The 24587-nt window shown below is 33.1% G+C and overlaps 3 protein-coding genes across 3 annotated transcripts in view; 1 reads left to right on the forward strand and 2 right to left on the reverse strand.

The window, feature by feature from the left end:
• The first annotated feature begins 543 nt into the window (after nt 1–543).
• Nucleotides 544–14965, forward strand: LOC123706207 (arrestin homolog). Its single transcript, XM_045655379.1, has 8 exons — nt 544–734; nt 2168–2358; nt 7729–7907; nt 8431–8566; nt 9197–9354; nt 10799–10942; nt 12574–12703; nt 14859–14965. Exons 1-8 carry the CDS (start codon nt 626–628, stop codon nt 14955–14957), a joined length of 1146 nt encoding a protein of 381 aa, XP_045511335.1. The 5' UTR covers nt 544–625; the 3' UTR covers nt 14958–14965.
• On the reverse strand, nt 3493–6975 carry LOC123706206. Its single transcript, XM_045655378.1, has 2 exons — nt 6346–6975; nt 3493–6110 (listed from the first exon to the last, which is right to left on the reverse strand). The coding sequence occupies exons 1-2, from the start codon at nt 6385–6387 to the stop codon at nt 4749–4751; spliced, it is 1404 nt and encodes a 467-aa protein (XP_045511334.1). The 5' UTR covers nt 6388–6975; the 3' UTR covers nt 3493–4748.
• Nucleotides 14966–21549: 6584 nt separating the features above from the next.
• Nucleotides 21550–24587, reverse strand: part of LOC123706163 (nephrin) — a 373060-nt gene continuing 370022 nt past the window's right edge. The window contains exon 17 of the mRNA XM_045655331.1: nt 21550–21940. Within this exon, the coding sequence (XP_045511287.1) occupies nt 21767–21940 (174 nt within the window). The 3' untranslated portion in view covers nt 21550–21766. The remainder of the gene's footprint in view (nt 21941–24587) is intronic.

Genomic DNA, 24587 nt, shown 5'->3' on the forward strand with positions numbered 1-24587 from the left:
AAACATAATTAATATTATAATGTTTATTAGCATCAATTTCTGTATACAATATTGCTTTATGCTCTGAACTAGGTTAATAGGTATCCCTGGAACTAGTGTCTTCCCTTAATTGAAAAAGAGTACAATATTATATCTAAACTAGGTTTGCAGTGTAGGTCAGGTTTCTTGTAAATAAAGAAACTGTTTCAATTACGGCTGCAACCTTAGGCATAAAATAAACAGACATATTACATATTCAACTAAACAAAGAAATAATGAAATACTTAAGACGTCCTTAAACATTTTATATAATAAACATTCAATTATAAATTAAATTGCTTATAAAATCTACACTGTATTTGTCATCATGACATTATCTGGTTCTAGGCCAAGATGTTCATAAAATATAGGACGTACTGAAGTAACAGTGAAATCTTTGAAGTAAATAAACACGTGGGTGTTGTCCTTAGAGAAGGGTCATTCTTTTAATGAGACAAATGCGATTACCGGGGCTTAGAAGCCTCGCACGTTCGTAATCCTCTATAAATCGTGAAGGAACACAGTCCATGTCGCATTCAGCTATACACTTTCAGTGTCGGTGAACAGAAATATCGTATAGACTCAAGTATCGAGTAGTGACTTCAAAATGGTTTACAATTTTAAAGTGTATAAAAAGTGCTCTCCTAATGGTAAAATCACCCTGTATATGCCAAAGCGGGACTTCGTGGATCACATTTCTTATGTTGAACCTATAGGTCAGTTATTTTCGATATTATGTGATGAAAAATAAGGTGATAGCTTTCCGCGTATGTAATATATGCGTAAATTAATAAAGTTCTAAAAGTTACAATGGATTATTTCACATCATCTATACGCCTCTACAAGGCCCGTGTCCCTGCATCGGACACTTAATGGGCTGATGACGATGATGATAATATTATTCAACGTTAAACTGTAATTTAAGAGAGAATAAGAAATTCTGTTATTAAAGTTTCCAGTTTTAAAGCAAAGTTACGAAAGTATTGACCGAAGGTGTACTAAAGGAAACAATTTTTAACAAAACGTTTGTACCTAATAGTAATTTAAAAAGCTTACTTACTTTAAAGAAACTTAAAACCGTTCCAACAATCAAGGAACCTTCTAGAAAATCAAAACAGAAACGAATGTAGCGCAAGTTGTTTACAAATACGAAGTTAACGACCAAGATCGCAACAGCTGAAGCTATCCATCATCATGCAAGACTGGCATGCTCCTTCTAACAGATACGACTTTAATAGCACCTATTAAGCAGTGTTTGTAGTTCGCCTTCATGTTTGCAAAACCTTTTGCATTTCGGATTAATCGTGATAACTTTGGTGATGGTGGAATTTTTAATGATGCTCAGTTTGGCCGAATTTTAGAACGTGAAATAATTATGTTACGTCATTTTTTTGTTTATTATTTTCATTTCAATTGAGACGGAAGCTTTAAAAGAGACATATTAAATAGTCGTCAGTAGCAAGAAATGATTTCTTTACTGTAAGGTGATATTGAACATCAACAATATAATCTACAATATTGTGTTTACAAAAGGAAACAAACAATAAACATTTTAATTGAATAGCATTCTTTGTGGTCGATAAACAATTTATCTTCGAGTGTCAGGAACAATAAACTATGTTTGTTTTTTATACTCGAATTATTTTACAGAATAGAAATTAGTTCTAGGGGATTCGATATTATATAGCATTATTAACACTCCTTGGCCTGATTATTAGCGTGTTAATAATTTAATAGTAAACGATATATCCTGGAATAATATCATATTGACCTAATACGCATTAGATTGTACGCGATTTGCGCAACCAACCACATTATAATATCTGCGTGTTTGCAGGTTTTTGTAATTCCTTAATATTTTGGTGAAAAATTTGATTCTGTCTTATTATATCTGTAGACCGTTGCACTTATATACAATTTACTAATATTTCGAAAAGGTATAATAAAATAGTATATTTGAATCAATTTTTTTATTACATATTATCTTCTTAGTATAACAAATACTACTCTAAGTCGTCATTAAAGCGATGCTAAAAGCTTTTCAAGAAGATTATTTCATACTGCAAGAATCTCAATTATTCCGCGGTCTTTGTACACTCGTTTAATATTGTTCAGACATAAATATTAATTATATTACACACAATTACAGATGGCATTGTAGTAGTGGACGATGAGTACGTCCGCGGTCGTAAGGTCTTCGCCCAAGTGGTGTGTACCTTCCGTTACGGTCGTGAAGAGGATGAGGTCATGGGCGTCAACTTCCACAAGGAGCTGTACCTCGCTTCGGACCAGATTTATCCCGCCCCTGAAAAGCGGTCCTATGATTTGACTCGTACTCAGGTATGAGAATTATTTGAGGCATAAGTATTAGAGGCGAATAGTTTTAGTTTACGAAATTTTATTCTATCTGTTGTACCTTTAAATAATAATGTCAGAACTGAACAATGTAATTCTGATGTTACTAGATAGAAACTAATGATCTATTTTCATATGAAAATGATTTTACTATTCAATAATTCTTATACTGTTACATAGAAGCCTTTTTAAAAATTTGATATTAATTTTACATGATTACAAAATAACATTGTCAAATCTTTACCAATCAAAGACGTTCAAAAGCACCAAGTTCAAGTAACACCCCAATTCCAAATGAAGTCATTACCCTCTTCCTATAAGGATTATATAAGACTGAAGCAGCTGTTTAATCATTCATCCTTATTACTTTACGGCGCGTATTAACCAGCGCTAACAATAATTAGATGAGCGCGGTTGAACGCCAGCTCCGTGGTAAATGAAATTTATTTGGGGATTAGCTCATGGTTCTTGAAAAGCGGATTTTACAATACAACGTTAAATGTAGTTACGTACTTGGATGAAATCTTGTAACGCAATAATGCGGTGTGGGAAATTATTTACCGAATAATTATAAGCGAGCGAGTCGAGTTCAGCCGGGGGCGTGTAATGAAGAAGTAAATGGGGCTTTGGCGGAGAAATTCATTTCATATATAATATCAAAACTAGTTAATGCACTTGGCTTTATGTGTAGAATGAATTTTCTCTACAAAGATTTAAACATAATTTTTTTTCAGTGATTTTAATAAATTAATCGCATAAAAATAAATAGAGATAATCATTTTTTTGTATGGAAATTTCTATAAACTAAATAGTATTTTAAGGTATAAATGTTGTTAAATTTGCAACGAGTACTTACAATTTACGCCTGGCATTGTGTATCGTAATATGCTGATTATAATCAATTTCAATGGACGTTGTGTATGGTTCACTATCTCTATTGTGCGTTTAATCGGGTTATTGTAAATTTGCCACAAAGTTAATTCGTCACCTAAAAAAGTATGTGTAAATTTGCCACACTTTTATTTTTTTAAAGTTAATTCGTCACGATTTAATATCAAGTATTGTAAATTCGTCACATCGATAATTTAAGTACAGATAGCAAAAAAATTAAACAATAAATTAATTTAAAATGTTTATTTCTTAATCAGTTTTAGATTTTCAACCTTACATGTAAAAAAATCACAGTCAAATTGGATGGCGATGGACTTTGTAAAAACATAAGGAAAAGCATAACAAAGATAAATAATTTTGCTAAAAACCAAGGAACATCTATTTTGTATATGTTCTAAAAATTCACAGCAGTTATAAAGAGTATTACTTAACATCTACATTATTCTACATAGGTAATGGTAAAAATCACAGTTCTCTCTATAAATATTTTTAAAATGTAATGAAATGAGAGCGGCTCTATAATATTTATCACAATCGTATAAAAATAAGGATGAAATATTTTTCTTTTATTTTAACAAGTAAAGACATTGCTCTTTAGTTTAAGTCATATCCTATAATATTAGAAAAACACAAAGCAAATAATCAAAACTCAAACAGACAAGCGCGTTTCATGACACTTTAAAAATCACAGTTAAAATCACATTAATTGTTTTTATAAGTCAACTTTTGTTTTCCATACACTTCAAAAATTACAATTAACGTTATATAAAATATTTTAATATTTTAAACAAGGATAAAATATTTTTCATCTATTTTGTATATACAGGGTGTAAGGGACAGCCACCCGAAAACTTTAACCATGGACTCAGATCATCATTCTCAAAGAAATCATATTGCGGAGATGAAAAAAAATCGACCTTCTATACAAAATTAGTATCTCACTCGAAAATTTTGTATGGGAAGCCGAATTTTTTTTTTCATTTCCGCAATATGGTTTCTTTGGGAAAGTTGCTCAGAAAGATGACCTGAGTCCATGGTCAAAGTTTTCGAAAGACTGTCACTTACACCCTGAATGTTCTAAAAATATACAACAGTTATAAAAAATATTACTTAACATCTATATTATTCTACATAGGTAATCGTAAAAATCACAGTCCTCTCTATAAATATTTTTAAAATGCAATGAACTAAAAGCGGCTCTACAATATTTATAACAATCCTATAAAAATAAGGATAAAATATTATTCTTTTATTTTAACAAGTAAAGATATTGCTCTTACTTTACTTAAATCATATCCTATAATATTAGAAAAACACAAAGCAAATAAAAATCAAAACTCAAACAGACTAGCGCGTTTCATGATCATGACACTTAATAAATCACAGTTAAAATCACATTAATTATTTTTATAAGTCAACTTTCGTTTTCCATAAAAATCATAAATTACAATTAACGTTATATAAAAACTTATAATATTTTTATGTTACATGTCTTTAAAATGCTGCAAATAAGATAGTTTTTTAAGAATTTCAGCCAGGGACATATTGTTATAATTGTCCAAAATAGTTCTTAATTCTTTGTCATATGCAATAGATCTACGTGTTCTCAAATTTAATGGTATGGCCAGTTTCATTTTTTTTATTTTAACATCTACATAGTCAGCCTCCTTTTTAAGTGTTTCAAGAAACTGAAGCATTCTAGGTTTTTTTGTATGCATCATATTGTTTAAACGTTTATGCCACGCTTCCGCTAGATTAATCGTCCTGTGACGATAACCATGTACATTCCAAATAAACTCTATACTTTTATTTTCTAACCACTGGGTTACAAAATAATCATTAAATTTTGTAACTGCTTCGTTCTGTGGAGCATCTTCCATTATGCACAACCAAGCGTCTTCAATATCCTCTTTCTTTACGTGAGCCAAAGCAGCACACAAGGCTAAGTGTCTCTTTTCATCGATGCTGTTCATGTTTAAAGCGTGAGCTTTTTTTGCCAATGCTTGTTTAAAATGGAAGTTGCATCCTTGTAGTTTAACACCCGGAAAAACATTTTTTATGACGTTTATCACTGCAACTTCGAAGTCGACAATCATTGTTAGCGGTGCCCAATTCGGTAAATGTTCCTTAAGTGAAATAAAAAGACGTTCATAAGACCGTTCTTGTTTATTAGGCATTAGAACGTAGATGAGAGGGACTATGTTTGTAAAGTTTTCGTCACTGTTCACGTCACCATGTATGCAGTATAGCTGATAAAATGGTGTACAGCAGCTTGAAAAAGTTCCATCCAAAAAATATGTATGAACATTTGGTATAACTTCACGAGCTGCCTCGGTACAGAATGCTATTATTCTGTTCTTGGGGTCACTGTCATCATCGAATAACAAAAACCCATCTATATATTTTGTCGGAATTATAACATCTTCGCATTTTGTAAAATGTGTTTTTGGTACGTTTAATGCATGATTCCTTACGTTGTAAAGTGATCTTGAAAAGTTTGAGAATTTCGGTAAGGCATTTAATAAATCATAGCCTGCGTCCTTTTCCGGTTTGAAAACTTCTTCAAATAATTGAGGCATAGGTGTGCTGGAGCTCACTGCTGCTTTTTTACAAAGATTTTTTGTCTTGATAATTTCTGTTTTCACAAAATTTGGTTGGCACTTATGAGCCGCTTCATGCAAAATTCTAATGCTACTCGTATCATTCTCCGAAATTTTTATAATTGCACTGCATGAACGATCTGTACACCTCCATACAGTTCCAATCTTAGTTTCCCGATGAAAAGTGTACATATAACCACCTCTCAAAAGCATTCGCCTCCCCTTTTCAGTTTTCGTAAATGTGATCTGAAAAAGAATGAAATAGTATCTTATATTTTATTATCTATATTACAGTCAGTTTAACATTACAACGCAAAATTTTTATTTCTTTAAGTAGGCCCTAGGTACATACATTATCTACAATCCTACATCATATCACAACACACTGAAAATAAACTCCCCTTTTACCAAAGAATACTCAAGGTATTAAATAATAAACTTAAAGTACTTAATTCATTGTAGCATTAAATTAAATACTTACCCCATGGCATCCCGAACTTGTACTCGGCTGATTATGATCCATTTTTTTGAAGATGCACCAATTTAAAATACAACAAAATGCAGATCACGTCACCAACTCACCGGCAAGGTCGTGTAAACTGTGAGTCACTAAACTGATAACAAGTTTGCATAAAGGGTTGGTTCTTGCGCCTAGAAAGAGATAGGTGCAGCGAGCGAGCGAGCGAGCGCATGTGCAGGAGCGCTGCTGTCTATCTAGGTCCCTTACCTATGTAAAAAAACTTGGGTTTGTCAACTCATAAGAATCAACTGTGCACTCTACATAAAAAATCATTTCAAACTTTTAAAAAGCGCAAATCAATTTGACTCAATAATGAATTTACCTTATGTTATTGATGAATTTACCTTATGTGAATGATGACTGTAATATTAAAATGTAAATCATTATATTGCTGGTTTCATCGCAGGCTGAAAGGTATAATTCACTTGCCTTGCTTGCTGGCGGTACTTTACTACTTGTGGCAAATTTACAATAACCCGAATATACCTGTGACGAACTTACACATACTTTTTAAGGCATGTGACGAATTTACTTTCAATGTATGGAGTTTTAAAAACGTGACGAATTAACTTTGTGGCAAATTTACAATAACCCGTTTAATCTAGTGATTATGATGATTGACATTAGAAGGTAAAAATTGGAAAAGGGACTAACTGTATTTATTTACTCTGTGTGTTTTATTGCAATAGTGGATAGTACACATTGAAATACTTTTGTATGCCTTTCTCTTAGGTCTAGATATTTTCATATTCCGACTAAAAACGGATGAAATTTTTTGGTATAGTTCACTTACATACCTTCATTTCTTTGCGAAAGGCCCTTTTAATATTGTACACTAAGCTAATTTGCCAACTTACCGTTACCAGACATGTCCAATAAGATTTCCGATATATCTTACTATTGAGGCCTGTCATCAATACTACCCAAAGCCTTAAGTGCGAGCACACGTTATACAATACAGACGGTTTCAAATATCCTTTTGATTCCCGATCCAGGGTCGTGACCATTAGGACCTTAAATAGCACCCCTAAATTGTTCAATTTGTTTCAAGTGTTTGATTAATTGCTTGGCTTAAAATGTATTATTGTTACCGGCTAATAGATCTATCTTCAATAGGTTAAATTAGTGTTAAATTTGGCATAAGGTTATTCAAGAATGAGAGAGGAAAAGAAGTTTTTTTAAGTATTATGTTGATTTTTTCATACCCTTTGGTAATTTTTGAATAGAGCGCCATCTCAGCAGTAGACAGGTTCTATTTTCAATTGTTTTCGAAAGAGTTCTACTTTATAATAGTAAGCTTCATAAAATTTTACTTGGGCTCAAGTATCGTGTTTCGTATCCTAGGAAAGACTGATGAAGAAGCTCGGTGAAACCGCGCTACCATTCCGTCTGTCAGTCCCCGCTGGGTCCCCTGGCTCTGTGACCTTACAACCAGGGTTGGAAGATGAGGGCGAGCCATGTGGAGTGCACTACTACATCAAGCTGTTTGTGGGAGACACTGAGATTGATCGCTCTCATCGCAGGTATAGTACAATATAGTCCAGGAGACTAATTAAGAAAGGTGAAAAAAATGACATTGACGTGGTGTAAAAAAGTTACTTACTTTTCAAGTGAATAAAACCTGCAAGCATCATACCAAATCTAAACGGAAAGATATTCACGTTCCTTCAGATATCTTATAAACACTCTACTTTACTACACTCTAAGAAATTTAGCTCTCTTTCAGTACAGAATTCTAACTTATGTTTTTAAACTAGCTGTTGCCCGCAGCTTCACCTGCGTGGAAAAGTCAAATTTTCATGATCCTAACTTTCATCCTCTATTTTACCCCTTTAGGGGATGAATTTTCTAAAATCCTTTCTTTGGGGACGCCTACGTTTTGACATTTACCTGCATGCCTTTCAGCCCGATACGTCCAGTGGTTTGGGCTGTGCGTTGATAGATCACTATTATATCAGTCACCTTTGAGTTTGATATATTTTTAAATATTCTGACAATAATATGCAATAATAATTTAACTGTAAAAACGCATCTTTTCACACATAGGAGCACTGTAGCTCTGGGCATCCGCAAGGTGCAATACGCACCAAACAAGCCAGGGCCACAACCCTGCACCGTGGTGAGGAAGGACTTCATGCTGTCTCCGGGACAGCTTGAACTAGAACTCACCTTGGATAAGCAGGTAAGTGATCAGGAAATCATTACATAAATAAAATATTTTTGCGTAAATAAAACTTCAATACGCTAAGTTCCTTCTCTACTTCTCATGGTCTAACTTTGATACTATACTCTTATACTATAAGCAAAACTTACTTTAACTATCGTTGTTCTGTGCACATAATTTGCCCTATAGGTATTATATAAAAATGACATGCAGAACTATTTCAGTATATTCCTTTAAAAAGTCACTAAGCAATACAGTTCCTTTGCTAAACAATATTTCGATAAAACATAATTTAACCATTGAGATAATATTACTACGTATGGAGGAGACACCACGAACAAAATCTGTGCGCCATTTTTTTGCTCTAACTAAGTTTTAAAAATTATTATCTAGTTAGGTACTTACCGATGAAAGTTATTCCTTTGCAATTTTCCGTATTATTTGTATTATTTGTGCAATATCATAACACACACAAAGGCATATTTGATGCGTTTCACTTTAAAACAAATAAAAAATGAGCGTGCAGTTACGCCATATGGCGTATGTTGAGCGGAACAAGTGATGTAGGCGGTGTCGTCTCCATATGTATATCTCAATAAATTTAACGGACGTTTAGACCTTTTAAATGAGAAACCATAATATTCCCAGCTGTACATCCACGGGGAGACCATAGCCATCAACATAAGCGTGCGGAACCACAGCAACAAGGTGGTGAAGAAGATCAAGGCGTGCATCCTGCAGTCCGTGGACGTGGTGCTGTTCCAGAACGGGCAGTACCGGAATGTGGTGTGCAGTGTGGAGACACAGTGAGTTTACGGATATCATTTACTAGCTGTTGTCCGCAGCTTCGCTTGCGTGGAAAAGATAAATTCATGGTATAAGTTTTCATCCCCTATTTTTGAATTATTTAAAATCCTTTCTTAGGGGTGCCTACGTTATGACATCTATGCCAAATTTTAGCCCGATACGTCCAGTGGTTTGGGCTGTGCGTTGATAGATCACTATATCAATCACCTTAAATATAGATTTTAGGAAGACTGGTGGTAAAGTTTTAGTCCCGGGAAGGTTGGGAGGCAATTGAAATGCACTGGGATGATAAGAGTTCCTGAGGCACGAAAAGTTGGTAGGAAAGCATTGGAACTGCAGTGGGGTAGCAAGGGATGAAATAACAACTAAAGCCAGTAAAACTAAATCCTAAACAAATCTGATTTATTATCAATTAGTATATTAAATATCTTCTTAATTATATTATTACCTTGTATCGGTTATCCAAAATCTAAATAATTTTTATTTTCTTTCAATTCTGGTTTTACTGTTTGCAATTTTTCTCTTTGGTTGTTGTTATTTTGCACATCGACTTTCACATATTTGTAACATAATATTTCAGTGAATATTTTTTTCCTAAACATTATATTTCAGAGATACAATTTACAAACCAAATCTAATTATACGTATTCAGAAATTCCAAGCTGCACCAACGTTTCTCTAAATAGCGTTTACACACCACACATATTTAATAAGCAGATATAATTAGGCGATGCATATGTTTAACTTAACATTACCTATATCTTGCATCTCTATTGTCTTGATAAGAAGCTTCCCAACTAACACATAGTTTACTAACGTATTAAGTATTCTTTGGATTTACCTATAAACAAAAGAAATTTAGCTTCAGAAGAATTTTTTGGATCATCTTTGCCAGAAAAACAAAATTTACGGAAAATCTAGTAAAGTATATAATTCGCAGAAACTTAGTGGCTCGAAATAATTCAAAACTGTTATGTTTAAGGAGTTGATGTGATCAGTCACGGTCAAGGTTTATTAAAGGGACTAGGGGCTGGGTATTTGTGATGTAACACAATTGGTGGACTTATCACTAAGCAGTGATCTCTTCAAAAATATGGGGAGTAAGATAAAGAGTATAAATATGTACTCAGAATATTTTTTTAGCTTTTACAGCGGGCTTTGATCGAATCAAGAAATTTTTGAAGTTAAAATTCTTTAGAGTAAAATTTGAAGGTAGGCAATACCGTCACGTCATGGACTAAGGCGACGAATTTGTTATCTTTGAATCTTGCCAAAGAAATGTAGCTATAAGGCCGCCTATTGTGCAATTTGTTACCTATTTCTTTATTTTGGTATGTACAATAAAAAAATCATTCAAGAAGTTTCATTTCTGACACGTGTGCTCAGCCAACACGCTCTTTTTTACAATTAGTTTATTGAAGCAACAAATAAACCCTTCCCCAGGGACGGTTGCCCACTGCAGCCGGGCGCGAGCATGCAGAAGGTGGTGCAGCTGCGCCCCGAGCTCAGCACGCTGCGGGATCGCCGCGGGCTCGCACTGGACGCGCAGCTCAAGCGGCACGACAATAGCCTCGCTTCTACTACGCTGTGAGTTTTAGAGCTAGCACGCACGAGCAACTTTGTCTCCACAACTATTTTGTCTCTCCCACCCATGGGCTAGTATGAAAGTGCGCGCACGTAGCGACTCAACTCCCCATACAATTTGATGGGAGAGACAAGATAGTTGCGGAGACAAAGTTGCTCGTGCGTGCTGGCTCTTAGTTTATCTGTTTTAGTGATTTGTTGTGAGTTTATAGTACTTAGGTACTTCTTGTTTTTCTGCTATGTTGTGACTGTATTTAGTACTAAACCTTGTTCTATACAGCTTTTTACCTAACATTTTTCGAGTTTTACTTATCTGTTAATGTCATATGTTTTGGTGATTTGTTGTGAGTTTATAGTACACACTTTTTGTTATTCTGCTATGTTGTGAGTGTTTAGTACTAACCAGTTTTTACCTAACATTTTTCTAATATGCTGTGAGATTGTGCTTCTCATTTACCTTCTGTCTACGTGTGTTTATACTATTTTTATTAACTTGCTATGCTCTGAGTTTGGACTATTTATTTAACTCTTCTTGTCTTTTAATTTTGTATACATCCAGTTAAACAGATTGACAATCATTTAAATCCAATAACACCATTAATTTTTAAATATCCAACCAATCTACATTCTCTTCAATGAATAAATGAGATAGTACTAAACTTTGAGCCACACAACGTTGGCGATTCTCCATATAACACAGGTACCTGTGAATTATTGATGAATGTTAAACCTATTGTTTCAAAGTACTTCTAAATCCTAAAAGGTTAGGCTTAGGCCTACTACATTTTTAAAATAGTATTGATTTAGGTCTTTTCACATCGTAATGGAAGACTAGGTGAATGTACCAGATTAAAATTATTTTATAAATTCATCGTGACATCTTTGATATGGAAATTATAATTTTCAAATTATTATTCAAGAAAGTTATTAACTTCATTAACAGTCTTATCATTTCAACAACTTATCAATTAATAGGACTACTAAGTAGTAGGGGATACACAAACAATAGATTGTTAGTACCGTAGAACGCGACGAAACATAGCGAGGACAAAACAGCGCCTAAGTGTAACTGTACCTAAAAAGTCCCTGGTCCATCACTACATAGTATAAAGCAAAGTCGCTTTCTCTGTCCGTATGTCCCTTGTCAAACTATGCAACGGATTTTGATTATCTTTTTTTAAAAAGATAGAGTAATTCAAGAGGAAGGTTTTAGTATATAATTTATTAGGTTTAAGACAAAACGGGCGAAGCCGCGGGCGGTAAGCTAGTAGACTTATATCTCTCTTCTTGACTAAAGTCGATTTCATATCTCCCAAAAATGAAACAGTAAATTAAAAAACTTCTTTTATTCATAAAAACAAGTGATAACTGCGTTAAAAACAACCGACTTCAAACTTGCACTTGCAACATTTACAAATACAGACAAAAATGCTCATAAAATAAAAACTACTGGGCCTATACGAATAAAATTTTTATGGGACCAATTCAACACTATCCCACATCGAACAAAAAAAGAATCACGTAAATCGGTTCAGAAACCTCGGAGTAATCGGTGTACATACATAAAAAAAAAACATACCGGCCGAATTAATAACCTCCTCCTTTTTTTGAAGTCGGTTAAAAAACTGTTACAGATTGCTCGAGCCAGAACAGCGTGATGCATTCGGCATCATAGTGAGCTACAGCGCTAAAGTGAAACTGTACCTCGGAGCACTGAACGGGGAACTGAGCGCAGAGCTGCCCTTCATACTGATGCACCCCAAAGTAAGCCATATTGACGACATCCTCGATCATAACGACTTTACTATTCACATGTGAATAATTAACATACTACATTGACATTTTTATACTCTTTAAAGGTTCCCAAAGATTCCCAAAGGTTCACATTATTAGAGTGGAAATAAGTGAACTATTTCGTCTACCCGAAACAGTTCATGCTTCACTCTGTGTTGAAACGCATAATGGCTTTGTCAGATAGAACGCGTTCTTATCGCGTTTTAAAGTGATAATCTACGCGCTATTTAAAAAAATACATTGTATATATTTGGGGAAATTACCTAAACTTAGCCTAAGCCTGTGTTAGTTCAAAACTGTGTTACAGGCTTTGGAATAGGCTATATTAGATAGCCTACTCTCTGTTACACGTAGTAAGCTTAGTTCCGTAGTACTTTTCGGCGTCATACTCCAGTCAGTCAAGACAATCAATTCACAATAATTCCAAAAGTTTTCAAACTTCGGTCAAGTGAATGGTACATTGGGGCGACAATAAATCTCATTTTGCAACCTTGTCCGCAGTCCGGAACTGCAATTAAATTATTTTTTTGCTGTATGGTCGTGAAAAAAATTCCAAAAGTTCTGCAATCTTGGGGAAGTTTTCGATATAATATTTCATATCACGTATTAAATTTGCAACCAATCTCAGTGTACGGAACATCTTTTGATATTGATTATTAATGTTTTTTTTATTTATTAAACTGAATGAGGTTGCAAAGTAAATGCATCAGAATATGTGTTTTCGAAGTTTGCAACCAAGTACCAAAACTTTTTTAATTATTACGAGACCACCTTACTCGAAAAAATGACCACAAATTAAAAATAATTATAAATAAACATGTTCCGGTCAACGAAAAATGTTGCAAATTTATACAACCGTTCGGTATATATTTCCGATATCTGTGTCGAGTTAGCAGAACTTTTGGAATTTGTTTCACGACCATACAACAAAAAATAATTTAATTGCAATTTTAACAATGTTCCGTACACTTAGATTGGTTGCAAATTTAATGCGTGATATGAAATATTATATCGAAAACTTTCCCAAGTTTGCAGAACTTTTGGGATTTTTTTCACGATCATACAGCAAAAAAATAATTAAATTGCAATTTTAACAATGTCTGACCGAAACTTTTGGAATTATTGTTAAATTTTCGATTTCGGATGTCGATTCTGACTGATGTATCATAGCGCGGCGTCAGATTAGCGCTCTGACGCGCGCTTTTTACGCGTTCTATCTGGCGAAGCTTTTATAGAGTTTAGATAAATTGCTGATGCTGTCGAAATTGAGAAATGTAGATGATGTTATAGATCATAGGTTACTCTTAGTATAAATATGTGATGCAAAGTAATAATATTGGTAAATAGTAGTTAAGGCACGGAATGCATAGTGATTAATAGATAAGGGCCGGTTTTACCGCTTGCTCAAACCGTGTGTAAAAATATAATTTCTATCATCGTATCATAACTACACTGTATTAGCTGTGATAATCGCGACATTGTCTTGGCGTATTCGGCTTTTACTCCGAGGCGTTGTACTACTGTATGCTTTTTTATACTGTGGCTCAACAAAATAATATATCAGGAAGCTGTGAAACTGGCTCATTATCTTGTTCAATTACAATTTGTTAGTATACTTAGTTGATAATTGATTGCACTTATCAAAACATGACAATAAATACCAATTACTAACCTCAGTTTAACTGAAATTATAATGGTTGGATCAATATACTTTTTTTTACCAAAATACGTTTTTTATTGAGTTAATGTAGAATGTAGTGTGCATTTTAGTGCCATTAATTGGTCATCTTTCTACGCACATTTAAATACGTCCACATTTAATGCACACAATTTTATTCCAGTTTTTATTTCAAACACAACCAAGACTTAAAAATTTGTTCATTAAAACTAGGTAGGTACCTATTTAAGAAATATTTTATTATTCAAAATCTGACCAAATACACCTTTCACAGTTTACGATTTTCATATTATCGGAACGACAGAAAACTGACAAACTGATATTAAAGTCTTTTCATTAGGTTATCCACACACACACCCACCGAAACTACCCACAAATCAAAAATAAGACCATAATTTTCCACAAAAATCGCATAATTTCCATTAAATAAAAACCTTTCCCTTGAAGGAAGGTCGCGCTAAGCTAGTGCAAGCTGACAGCCAGGCCGACGTGGAGATGTTCCGACAGGACACTGTGCATCATCAGGAGAGCATTGATGTCTACTGAGGATAATAATAATAAATAAAAAATAACAAAAAATATGTCTACTGATTATAAAATATAAAAAAAAAATACAAAAAATTACAAAAAATATGAAGTTGCCTTTACATTGAATGTATTTTTATCGATGATATATTTTTGAATTAGTATCTGTAAAATGTATTTCACATGTAAATACATGTTTATATGTATTGTAATTTTACAATACATTTTATTGATTTACTGATGATCTGTAGGATTGTCTGATAAAAAATATAAAAAAATTGCAAAAAATTACAAAAAATATAAAGTTGCCTTTACATTGAATGTATTTTTATTGATGATATATTTTTGAATCACTATCTTTTATGCAGAAAATGTATTTTAATAGTAGATAAAATTAAAGTGGCCTTATGAATTATTATTATATTAACATTTTGAATGCGAAGACAAACTTATTATTAATTTATGTTTGAGGATAAAATAGAATAAAAATGTCACCATTTTAGTTACAGATAAAGTACGGGTTTATTTTCTAATCATATATTGCTAAGAGTCTTATTTTTCTTTAATCAATATTATAGGAATTGAAAATAAATGATATAAAATTATACATGTTGGATTAAGAGAAACTTTATTCATAACATAACAACTATATTTTTAGTAAAAAATATTAACGTAAACTAGAATGGTTAAAAAGCTATAGGAACGTAGTTGTAAGAAAAAATCTATTTATTACAGAACTATATGTAGGTGCCTTATTTTTGTGCCATTAAATTTTGCACTTTGTTTGGCTGTAAGCAAAAATCACTCGTAGTAAATTATCGAATTTAAATTATTCAAATATTTACATAACTATGGTATTATACAATGTATTATTTTAACATGTAAACGAATCGTCTTAATATTAAAGGAAAATATGGATGTATAATTGTATAGTTACTTATTAAAGGCGACTACACCACCGAAACTAGCGCCCCCCCAACATTTTATTTTTTTACTCCTAAACCAGATCAAATTTAAAAAATCTAGCTCGGTACTTTGCTAGTATATTACTTGTAGTATTTTTGGTATTACTTTTCATTATTTTGCATTCGGTAAATTAGGAGAACTTTTGATTACCGCCAAAAGTGGCCACTTTTGGCGGTAATCAAAAGTTCTCTAGAATAATGAACAGTTAGAATAGTGAAAAGTAATACCAAAAATACTACAAGTAATATACTAGCAAAGTACCGAGCTAGATTTTTTAAATTTGATCTGGTTAAGGAGTAAAAAAATAAAATGTTCGGTGGCGCTAGTTTCGGTGGTGTAGGCCTCTTAACATTAAAATGATGGCAATAAATAGAGTATTTTCAATCTGTGTTTTATTTTTTTAACCCTTCCCATATTTAGTAAACCTTTCTATTTTACCACCAAATATCTTTACTATGTAGTTTTTATTTAATTTATATATTTTATTAAATCTTAAAATGGCGTGGTCATAATAAAATTATAATGTAATGTTAACAATTCGTAGCAAGCATCTGTCTTTGAGAATGTTTGGTCATTCATGGGTAACTCTCTCATTCTTACACACACTGAATTTACTAAATATTGGTTCAATCTTAATGTAAGGTCCATAATGAAAAATGCATAAAATTAAAACGACGACGACAACATGGCCTCTATAACAAAAGTGCAACCACACACAAAGGTCACTTGCAATTTAAAACTGTACTGCACCAACACATTAGGATAGTGTTACGCAATATCCCTAATTCTTCGCAACAAAAACCCACATTCATTCAAATGATACTTAGCTCGAGTGCGCTGGAACGACAATAAAAGCCTTTACGAGCCTTGACGCCATTATGATTCATTTGTGTCATCTACCCTAACGACTGCTCTCTTGTTGGGGCGCGTGTACACACGCGGGGAATTAAAAATAATAAGCGTAGTAAGTAGATTATTCATGTGTAGTTATGTTGTAAATTATTAGTAAATTGAAGGAAAGGAATTGTAAAAAAATAGTCTGCTACGTCGAAAACGTAGCTTCAATGCTACGCTACACAATACACACTTGTTACAAAACGTAACCAATAAAGTACTTACTATATTTTAATGCTTAGATAATAAGAGATATAGGAAATCTGTTGGTAGTAAATCGAGTATGAATGCTTAATTTAATTCAACTATTTTATATAGGGGTTAGTGTACATAGTAGTAGTATATCATAATTATTTTTCACTAGCTTCCGCCCGCGACTCCGTCCGCGCGGATGTCGGTCTTCGCGTGGATGGTTTATTTCTCCATTTTGAGTAGGTACCTCTGACAATAAAATCTTATAAATATCTATTGGACCTAATTCCCAAATACGGCTAGGCCTATAATAATACGCAACGTGTGTTCGCGGTTCTACGGAACAACGTCTATGGATAAAACTGAAAAATTAAGATTAATTTTTTTCTACGTATTTTTCCAGGATAAAAAGTATCCTATTTTACGCCCAGGATAATAAGGTATAATTATACCAAGTTTCATCGAAATCGAACCGCTAGTTTTCACGTGATGCCTTCACATACAGACAGACAGACAGACAGACAGACAGACAGACAGACAGACAAAAATTTTTTTAATCACATATTTGGGTTTGGTATCGATCCAGTAACACCCCCTGCTATTTATTTTTTCAATATTTTCCATGTACAGAATTGACCCTTCTACAGATTTATTATATGTATAGATTAGGCAAACATTTCATTGGAAATCTATTACTGTGAACTACTCTACTGTGAACTAGAACTAGATAATGATGTGGGTTTATTTACTAATTAACCAAGTTTATTGTGTATTGCAATTTAGAATTATAATTTATTATTGTACATGCACCTTTACATTTCCAACAAATATACCAATCCCAACTATAATAAGTCTCAATTTGTAACTCTAGTTATGTACTACGGGTTCATATCACCCCATTTATAACGCTTATCCTCATTACTGATCATCCTTAGAATGCTAAGTGTGTAATAAGTGAATTAACAAAACATCCAACTGATGGAAAGCTTAAGAAAAAAACAAAGATACCATTTTGAGTTATCATTTTACATAATATATAAGAAGGTATTTAAATGTATCTGTTATTTTTCATATCTAAATGGAGAATCTATTCATGGTCAAACTGTATAAAGTACGTCATTAAAATATATCGTGCCTTGTCGTATTTAAAAAGACGCAATATGTAAAGAAAAACCTTCAGCATTTCTTAATTACATAATATAATGAGATAGTTAATAACATACGAAGGTGACACAAACATAAAATAAAAACAGTAGTACGAGTATTGTTCTAGTTATTGGTATAGAGAGGATTGCATCTAGGTACTTAATTGTTACTAGAATTTGCTTTGAACGTAATATTATTATGTTTTCCTAAAAAAATGTTAGCAAACTACATACCGACATACAAAATAATAACCTTAAATTAAAAAAATACTTCACATTAATAAACCGTTGATTGACCATAGTAAAACACCATGAGATTTCCAAAAAATAATGTGAACCCGAGCTAAAAATTAGCTGAATTATTTTATACTTCTTACCCAAAATCATATATAAACAAATCCCCACATAATAACAAACATACAAAAAGGAATATAATAGCGCAACTGCAGCGAAGTAGCCTGAAGATCCGGCTGTAAATTACGAGGTCGTAACAGAACGGATGTGGTCGCGCCTGGACCTCGGCTCATGATTCAATAGAACAATGATACTACTGTCTTATTGTTTTTTGGTAGCGATTCGTATTCAGTGTTGGGTTGAAAACTTGTGAGAATGAAAATTGCGAATTAAAGTTGTGGGTTTCTATGTTTTATGTGTAATTTTATGAATTTTTGACTGCATTGGGCCTATTATCTGAACTAGCCGCTCGTTTCGGTCTCACCCTGGAAAAATACGAAATAAATATAGCCAAAAAAATATAGCTTTATGTTGGTGAAAGAATTTTTGAAATCGGTGCAGTCAGTAGGTAGTTTGTGTGTACAAACATTGATGAAAAAAAACACAAATATTTCCTCTTTGTTAGTTTAGATAAATATTACACCTCGATCTTGCATAAAAGATCAATACGGTATGAGCAGTGAAATTGCTGCTTTTTTTAATTTTCATTTTAAATACTACTTACTCTACTCTCGTTTTCTTATGGAAACCTTCTTGTGTAGAAGGCCATTTTTACAAGTTATTTTTTTTGTAAGTGGAGACTACTAGAGATTGTAAGCCTACTTCTTACTTTTCCTCGTTGTAATTTTGTAAGTGAAGGCCTTTAGGCTGGTTAAGCAGCAATCATAATATTTTCCATTTGTCTTCGCTTTTATTTTCCAAAGACCAGGAATATTTTATATACGTCCAAAATAGACTGGATCTATTGGAATCACAGAATACGAGTCATTCAATTGGGTAAAAAGGGTTTTTAAATAAGACAAAATATTTCCAAGACAACCTTTAATCTCGTCCAAAATAAATAACAGTAGGGCGAACTCTTTGAGTTTTAAACTTTATATTAACAAATCACTTATAATTATAACTACCTAAATTATGTCTAAGCTAAGTTTCTGAGACCAATCGTTCGATGATAAAATAAGTTCGATAGATACAATTTGTTTTGTGTTCAACTAACTAGTAATAAATAAAATAATTTGAAATAATCAATATATAATAATTTATTATGATGATCATTATCGTTTTGTTGATATTCATTCAAAATATTAGCGTCGGCACATTAATAAATTTATATAGGTAAGCATTAGAGGTACATAACAGAATTTGTTTCATATTTAAATTATATCATAATATTATTTCAAAGAAAAGAACTTAACAAAACCGAATACCACACAATACTTAATTTCTGTGAATCCTGAAACAATGACACAGAACAGCCATACGTTATTGTGTTAATTATTATTATTAGAGATATGAAAAGTAAGTTCTTCATTGAATAATTTCTGGAATAGTAGCGCAAATGTTAAAATATTTATCAAAAATAATAAAACATTTTTCTGATGCATTAATTTCCTATTAACTTTAGTAATTTGTGAACACAAAGATAGTGTGACAGGATATGTAATAAGTGATATGTCCTATAATTCACTCTTTTATTCTACTTTTTGTCATTTCTAAAAATGATATGTTTTCAAACAAAAAGTACATCTATATACATGAGTCGAGTTATTTTACCGTCGAACCGAATACGAAATTCAAATCTATACAAGATACATACAACATCCATGTTCCAAAGACCGGATCTTTCCATTAGATTATTTACAACTGTCACACACGAGTCCAATTAATTATTTATCATCTTTTACATTTATTCTAAGTCGTAGACATGTAAAAAAGTGGCAAAGACTCAGTCACTTACAACCTACTATGTACATCACAGTAACGGAACGTATAAGAGAACTATCGACTTAGGAAGGTTCCGGAATATCCGATTTTTCGTGAATTGGCAAAAATTAAAAATTGCAAATTCGCCGTTCAAATGCACTCGATAAATGAAACGTAAAATTGGTTTTCGGTTTAACTTAATTAAAGCTGTTTGAAAGTTTACTGTTTCACTTCTGATTCGTTTGTATGACATGAAATTAGTCATTGGTTGTTTCAAAATCGGATATTCGGCTTATTGACGAAAATTTTTCAATAACTACTATTTTATTATAGGAGAGCAAATCATATTTGACACGCTTTGAACAAAGTTTGGAGTATGAAAATAGAGAAAATAAATAATATGGCAAATGATTTTGAAGGAGATATTTTGTTCAGGCTTTGCACTAAGTAAATATTATAGTGGAAACATATGGTGGTTCTTTAATATTATGTATTGAATATTGAAACATAACTTTTGTATTCTGTCTGGTTTTTATATATTAATTTTTATGTACCTAGTAAGAGTAGGTACAATAATATACTACCTATTCGTGCTATATTCTATTGACTCCATGGATTTTGAAGCGATTCATAGTTTTAGTGGCTGTCGTAGAACGCAGTTATAAATTTTGGGGTACAAAGTACCTTTCTGAAATATCTCCTTTGTTACATTTTAATCAGTTGCATTTTACACAGAAAATAAAATAATAATCTAATTAAATGGTTAGTTCGAAAATTAATTTCATTAAACCACATTAATTTCCATGTGATTGACTGGAAATAAGAAAGTTTTCAAGAGAATCCTTTCTGTAACAATTTTAATAAAGTTGATCTTATTCATATAGATCACACAACTTTATTTAAATTCCGCATTAAACTAAAAGAGACAGAAGAATCGCTTCGAATATTACATAAAATTTCACTAGACAAACTAAGAAAAAAACAACATAAAAACAAAAAAGCATGTATCAATAATCAAATCCAAGGGAAGCAATGCCAGAAACAAGAGAAGTTAGGCCATATTGCGTCACAGAGCATATTCTGGACAACCGCGATCTAACCAGATGTTGAGGCTACACGGTACAGTTACGGCTGATTTACGCTACACCGTGTCGTGACCGGATCATGCCCTGTCCGGGCAAACCAAATTATTACCAAATTATTTGGCCAAACATTATTGTATACTAAGTATTTTTAGAATTAATTAAAGATTTCACGGATTCTTAGTATCCCCGTGACCACGCAAAGTGCGAAACGTCGGGATAATAGTATACTGAATAAATCGCGTTTAAAATCCGATAAAATTTTTAATTTCTAAATTATTGTACACTTTTTGTACGAAGTGATTCATGCCTGAACGTGGAGGTTGAAATGTACATGAATATTGTTTCATTTGTCGACACGATGTAGCGTAAATCATGCTGTATATTCGCAGTTCTACACACAAGACTCCGGTATACGGTTATCTAGCAGCTTCTCCTTAATGGCGTCCACGTTGAGGTCGGTCGCGGGTGTGACGCGGAGGGACGCGGAGGCGCTTCTTCCGAGCGTGACGCCGGGAGTCGTGGCTCGCGCGCCCCACGTCCACGATGCTCCGGGGCCGTTACAGGCCTGTGGACAGAGATACATCTATACTAATATTATAAAGAGGAAAGGTTTTAAGCTATTGCATAGCTTCTATCGCGGGTCTTGAGCGCGGGGACCGAATCGAGAAATTCCGTAACGAAAAAACCTCACGCTCCCCACTCCGACGGGCGGAGGTGTGGCTTGAAGGCAGTTCTTTGGCATATAATGATATATTATGTAGTTAGATATAAGTTTCATATATTGTAATATTGACATGATGTTAAAAGAGCAACTATGGAGTTTCTTGCCGATTCTTCTCCATAGATACTGCTTTCCGAATCGGTGGTAAATGTTAAAAATACTTACCTATGTAATGACGATTCGAAAGTGCTACTAAATAGTAGTCTAATTGAATAAATGAATGTTTGAGTTTGAGTTTGAGTTAGCATGCAATAGCTTTACCGCGGCAGTCCCCGAGTGCCACACGTCGTTTTTTTTAATTATGTATGTATGTATGTATGGTTTTCACGCATAAACTACTGGACCGATTTTGATGAAATTTGGCACAGACAATCTTTAGACCCAGAGAAAGAACATAGGTTACTTTTTAATGTAAAATATGTACCACGGGCGAAGCCGGGGCGGACCGCTAGTTTTAAATTAATAGTGATAAATCTGCTATCAATCAACTGTTTAGACTTGTTTATTAAACGACAATTTTAATAAAGAGGGTAGGCTTAAACAGCTAAGTTAATTGGCTGCGACAAATGCATAAAAACTTTCAATTTATTGTGCTATTGAAATATTTTGATGTTTCTTATGATATCAGACAATACGGTATCTAATAATAGATACTAGCAGGAGAAGTTATATCTTCATAGAGAACTTCATCTACTACGTAAGTAGAAGAAGTTTATTGGGCGTGTAGATTTGTTGCTAATCGGTTATTACGGGAAAAATTTGTTGTCAACACCCACAACTTCAAATGTTTTACACCCTAGTCTTTTTTGCTCTACAAACGAGGCTAAAGTTCTACAAATAAAATTATTGCAACCAGAAATAAATATGTTGAAACAGCAGGTATCATTGTTCCAGTGATAAATGGCCAATGAATTAGTTACCTTAACTATCATTTATCAACCGCACTTGGCTACGAAACGAGCGAACTTTCAGCGTGTTACATTACATCTGTAATTCTGTTGGCAGATGTGGGACGTAGTGCTAGTTTCCATGTTCTTTGGCAACTTATATATTCTATTTTTAATGGATTTAACAGCTTTTATACCAGTTTGCATTACAATTATTTTAACTTGAGAATAATGTGAATTTCACTGTCATGTAAATATGTACCTACATTACTTTAGAAAACCGAAGCATTTATCAAAAAAGTAAGCCCATTTTTCCAAATAACGTTTTAATTTCTAGTCTAGCTAGCATCGTGGAGTGTAACCCATCCAAAATCATAATTCTAAATTTTGCTCCCATCCGTACGTTAGAATTTAAATGAGAAAGTTGGATCAAATTAATCATCGGATTTCGCTCGTTTACAGGTCGTACTTCTACCTCAAGGGGTGTGGACAAAGGAACAGTCTGATAAAACTATCGCGTTAATTAAAAAGCGCCCTCGAGCCGTCGAGGCGACACGGTTAATCAGCAGACAGGTGGATTTATCGCACTTACTCGAATCCGGCTTAATGCTCCATTTGAGACGTCCGATGATACTTATGAAACGATCATGTGAGTTCTTTGATATAGTTCTTTTGTTTTATTGTATGGATACAATAATAATTTGATAGTATCGCAAATAGTGGGTTAAAGGTAATTACATTAATTACTGCATGTTTCTGAAATACTTATATTATCCTCCTCATAATAAGGTTTAGGAAATATTATTAGAATAAAATATCAAGACTAGAAAAAAAATTGAGCGAAGCTAGTTAATGTTGTATTAATCATTGACTTTTAACAAACAATTTACCGTTCACAAATCATTCTTTATTTAATAATAGCCTAATTTTGTAAAAAACTATTTACTGTTCACTTGAACTATGGGTGCAATAAAGGGAGCATGCAGATAAAGCTATCAAGGAATAAAATCGCAATATCCACTAATATATGTTGGAAAATTGTAATAATGGATGCGATATCGACGTAACAGATGCATTTTAGCGATTCCGTGCGTGATCTGCGAGGCGGGTGTAAAATACCCAGTTGAAAATTAAAGGCACAAATCAATTGGACATCTTGTTCCATTCCTGAATTTAGAACACTCGGCACCAGAGTTATGTCGCGACCCTCACAAGTTTATGTAGTGTCCAAGAAGAGCCGGAAATAATCGAAAATATCTGGATAATATATTATGCATTTGATATCGCTTTATGGAATGAATCTGTAAATGTGTTCCAATTTATAAGATTTCGCTTTTAATAACGTAGATTGGATTAGAATATAGTTGGAATCTGACCAAACTATTTCTACTTTTTATGCAGATACATTTTGATGCTTTATTAAAAATAGTAAAAAATATGCTCGTGATAATCATACTTCTTGCTGCTTTCGAGAATTAACATTGCTTAAACTCAAACTCAAACTCAAACATTTATTTATTCAATTAGACTTCTTCGAGAAGCACTTTTGAAACGTCAATACATATTTTTAACATTTACCACCGATTCGGAAAGCAGTATCTATG

This window comes from Colias croceus, chromosome 3 (assembly GCF_905220415.1).
Source record: "Colias croceus chromosome 3, ilColCroc2.1".
NCBI lineage: Eukaryota > Metazoa > Arthropoda > Insecta > Lepidoptera > Pieridae > Colias > Colias croceus.

Bases quoted from the DNA above. Each gene is read 5' to 3' on its own strand.
- LOC123706207 (XM_045655379.1), top strand. From the start codon at position 626: ATGGTTTACAATTTTAAAGTGTATAAAAAGTGCTCTCCTAATGGTAAA. The intron at 2,359-7,728 runs GTATGAGAATTA...TTCGTATCCTAG, and splicing joins ATGATTTGACTCGTACTCAG to GAAAGACTGATGAAGAAGCT. The intron at 9,355-10,798 runs GTGAGTTTACGG...ACCCTTCCCCAG, and splicing joins GTGTGCAGTGTGGAGACACA to GGACGGTTGCCCACTGCAGC.
- LOC123706206 (XM_045655378.1), bottom strand. From the start codon at position 6,387: ATGGATCATAATCAGCCGAGTACAAGTTCGGGATGCCATGGG. The intron at 6,111-6,345 runs GTAAGTATTTAA...ATTCTTTTTCAG, and splicing joins CAAGTTCGGGATGCCATGGG to ATCACATTTACGAAAACTGA.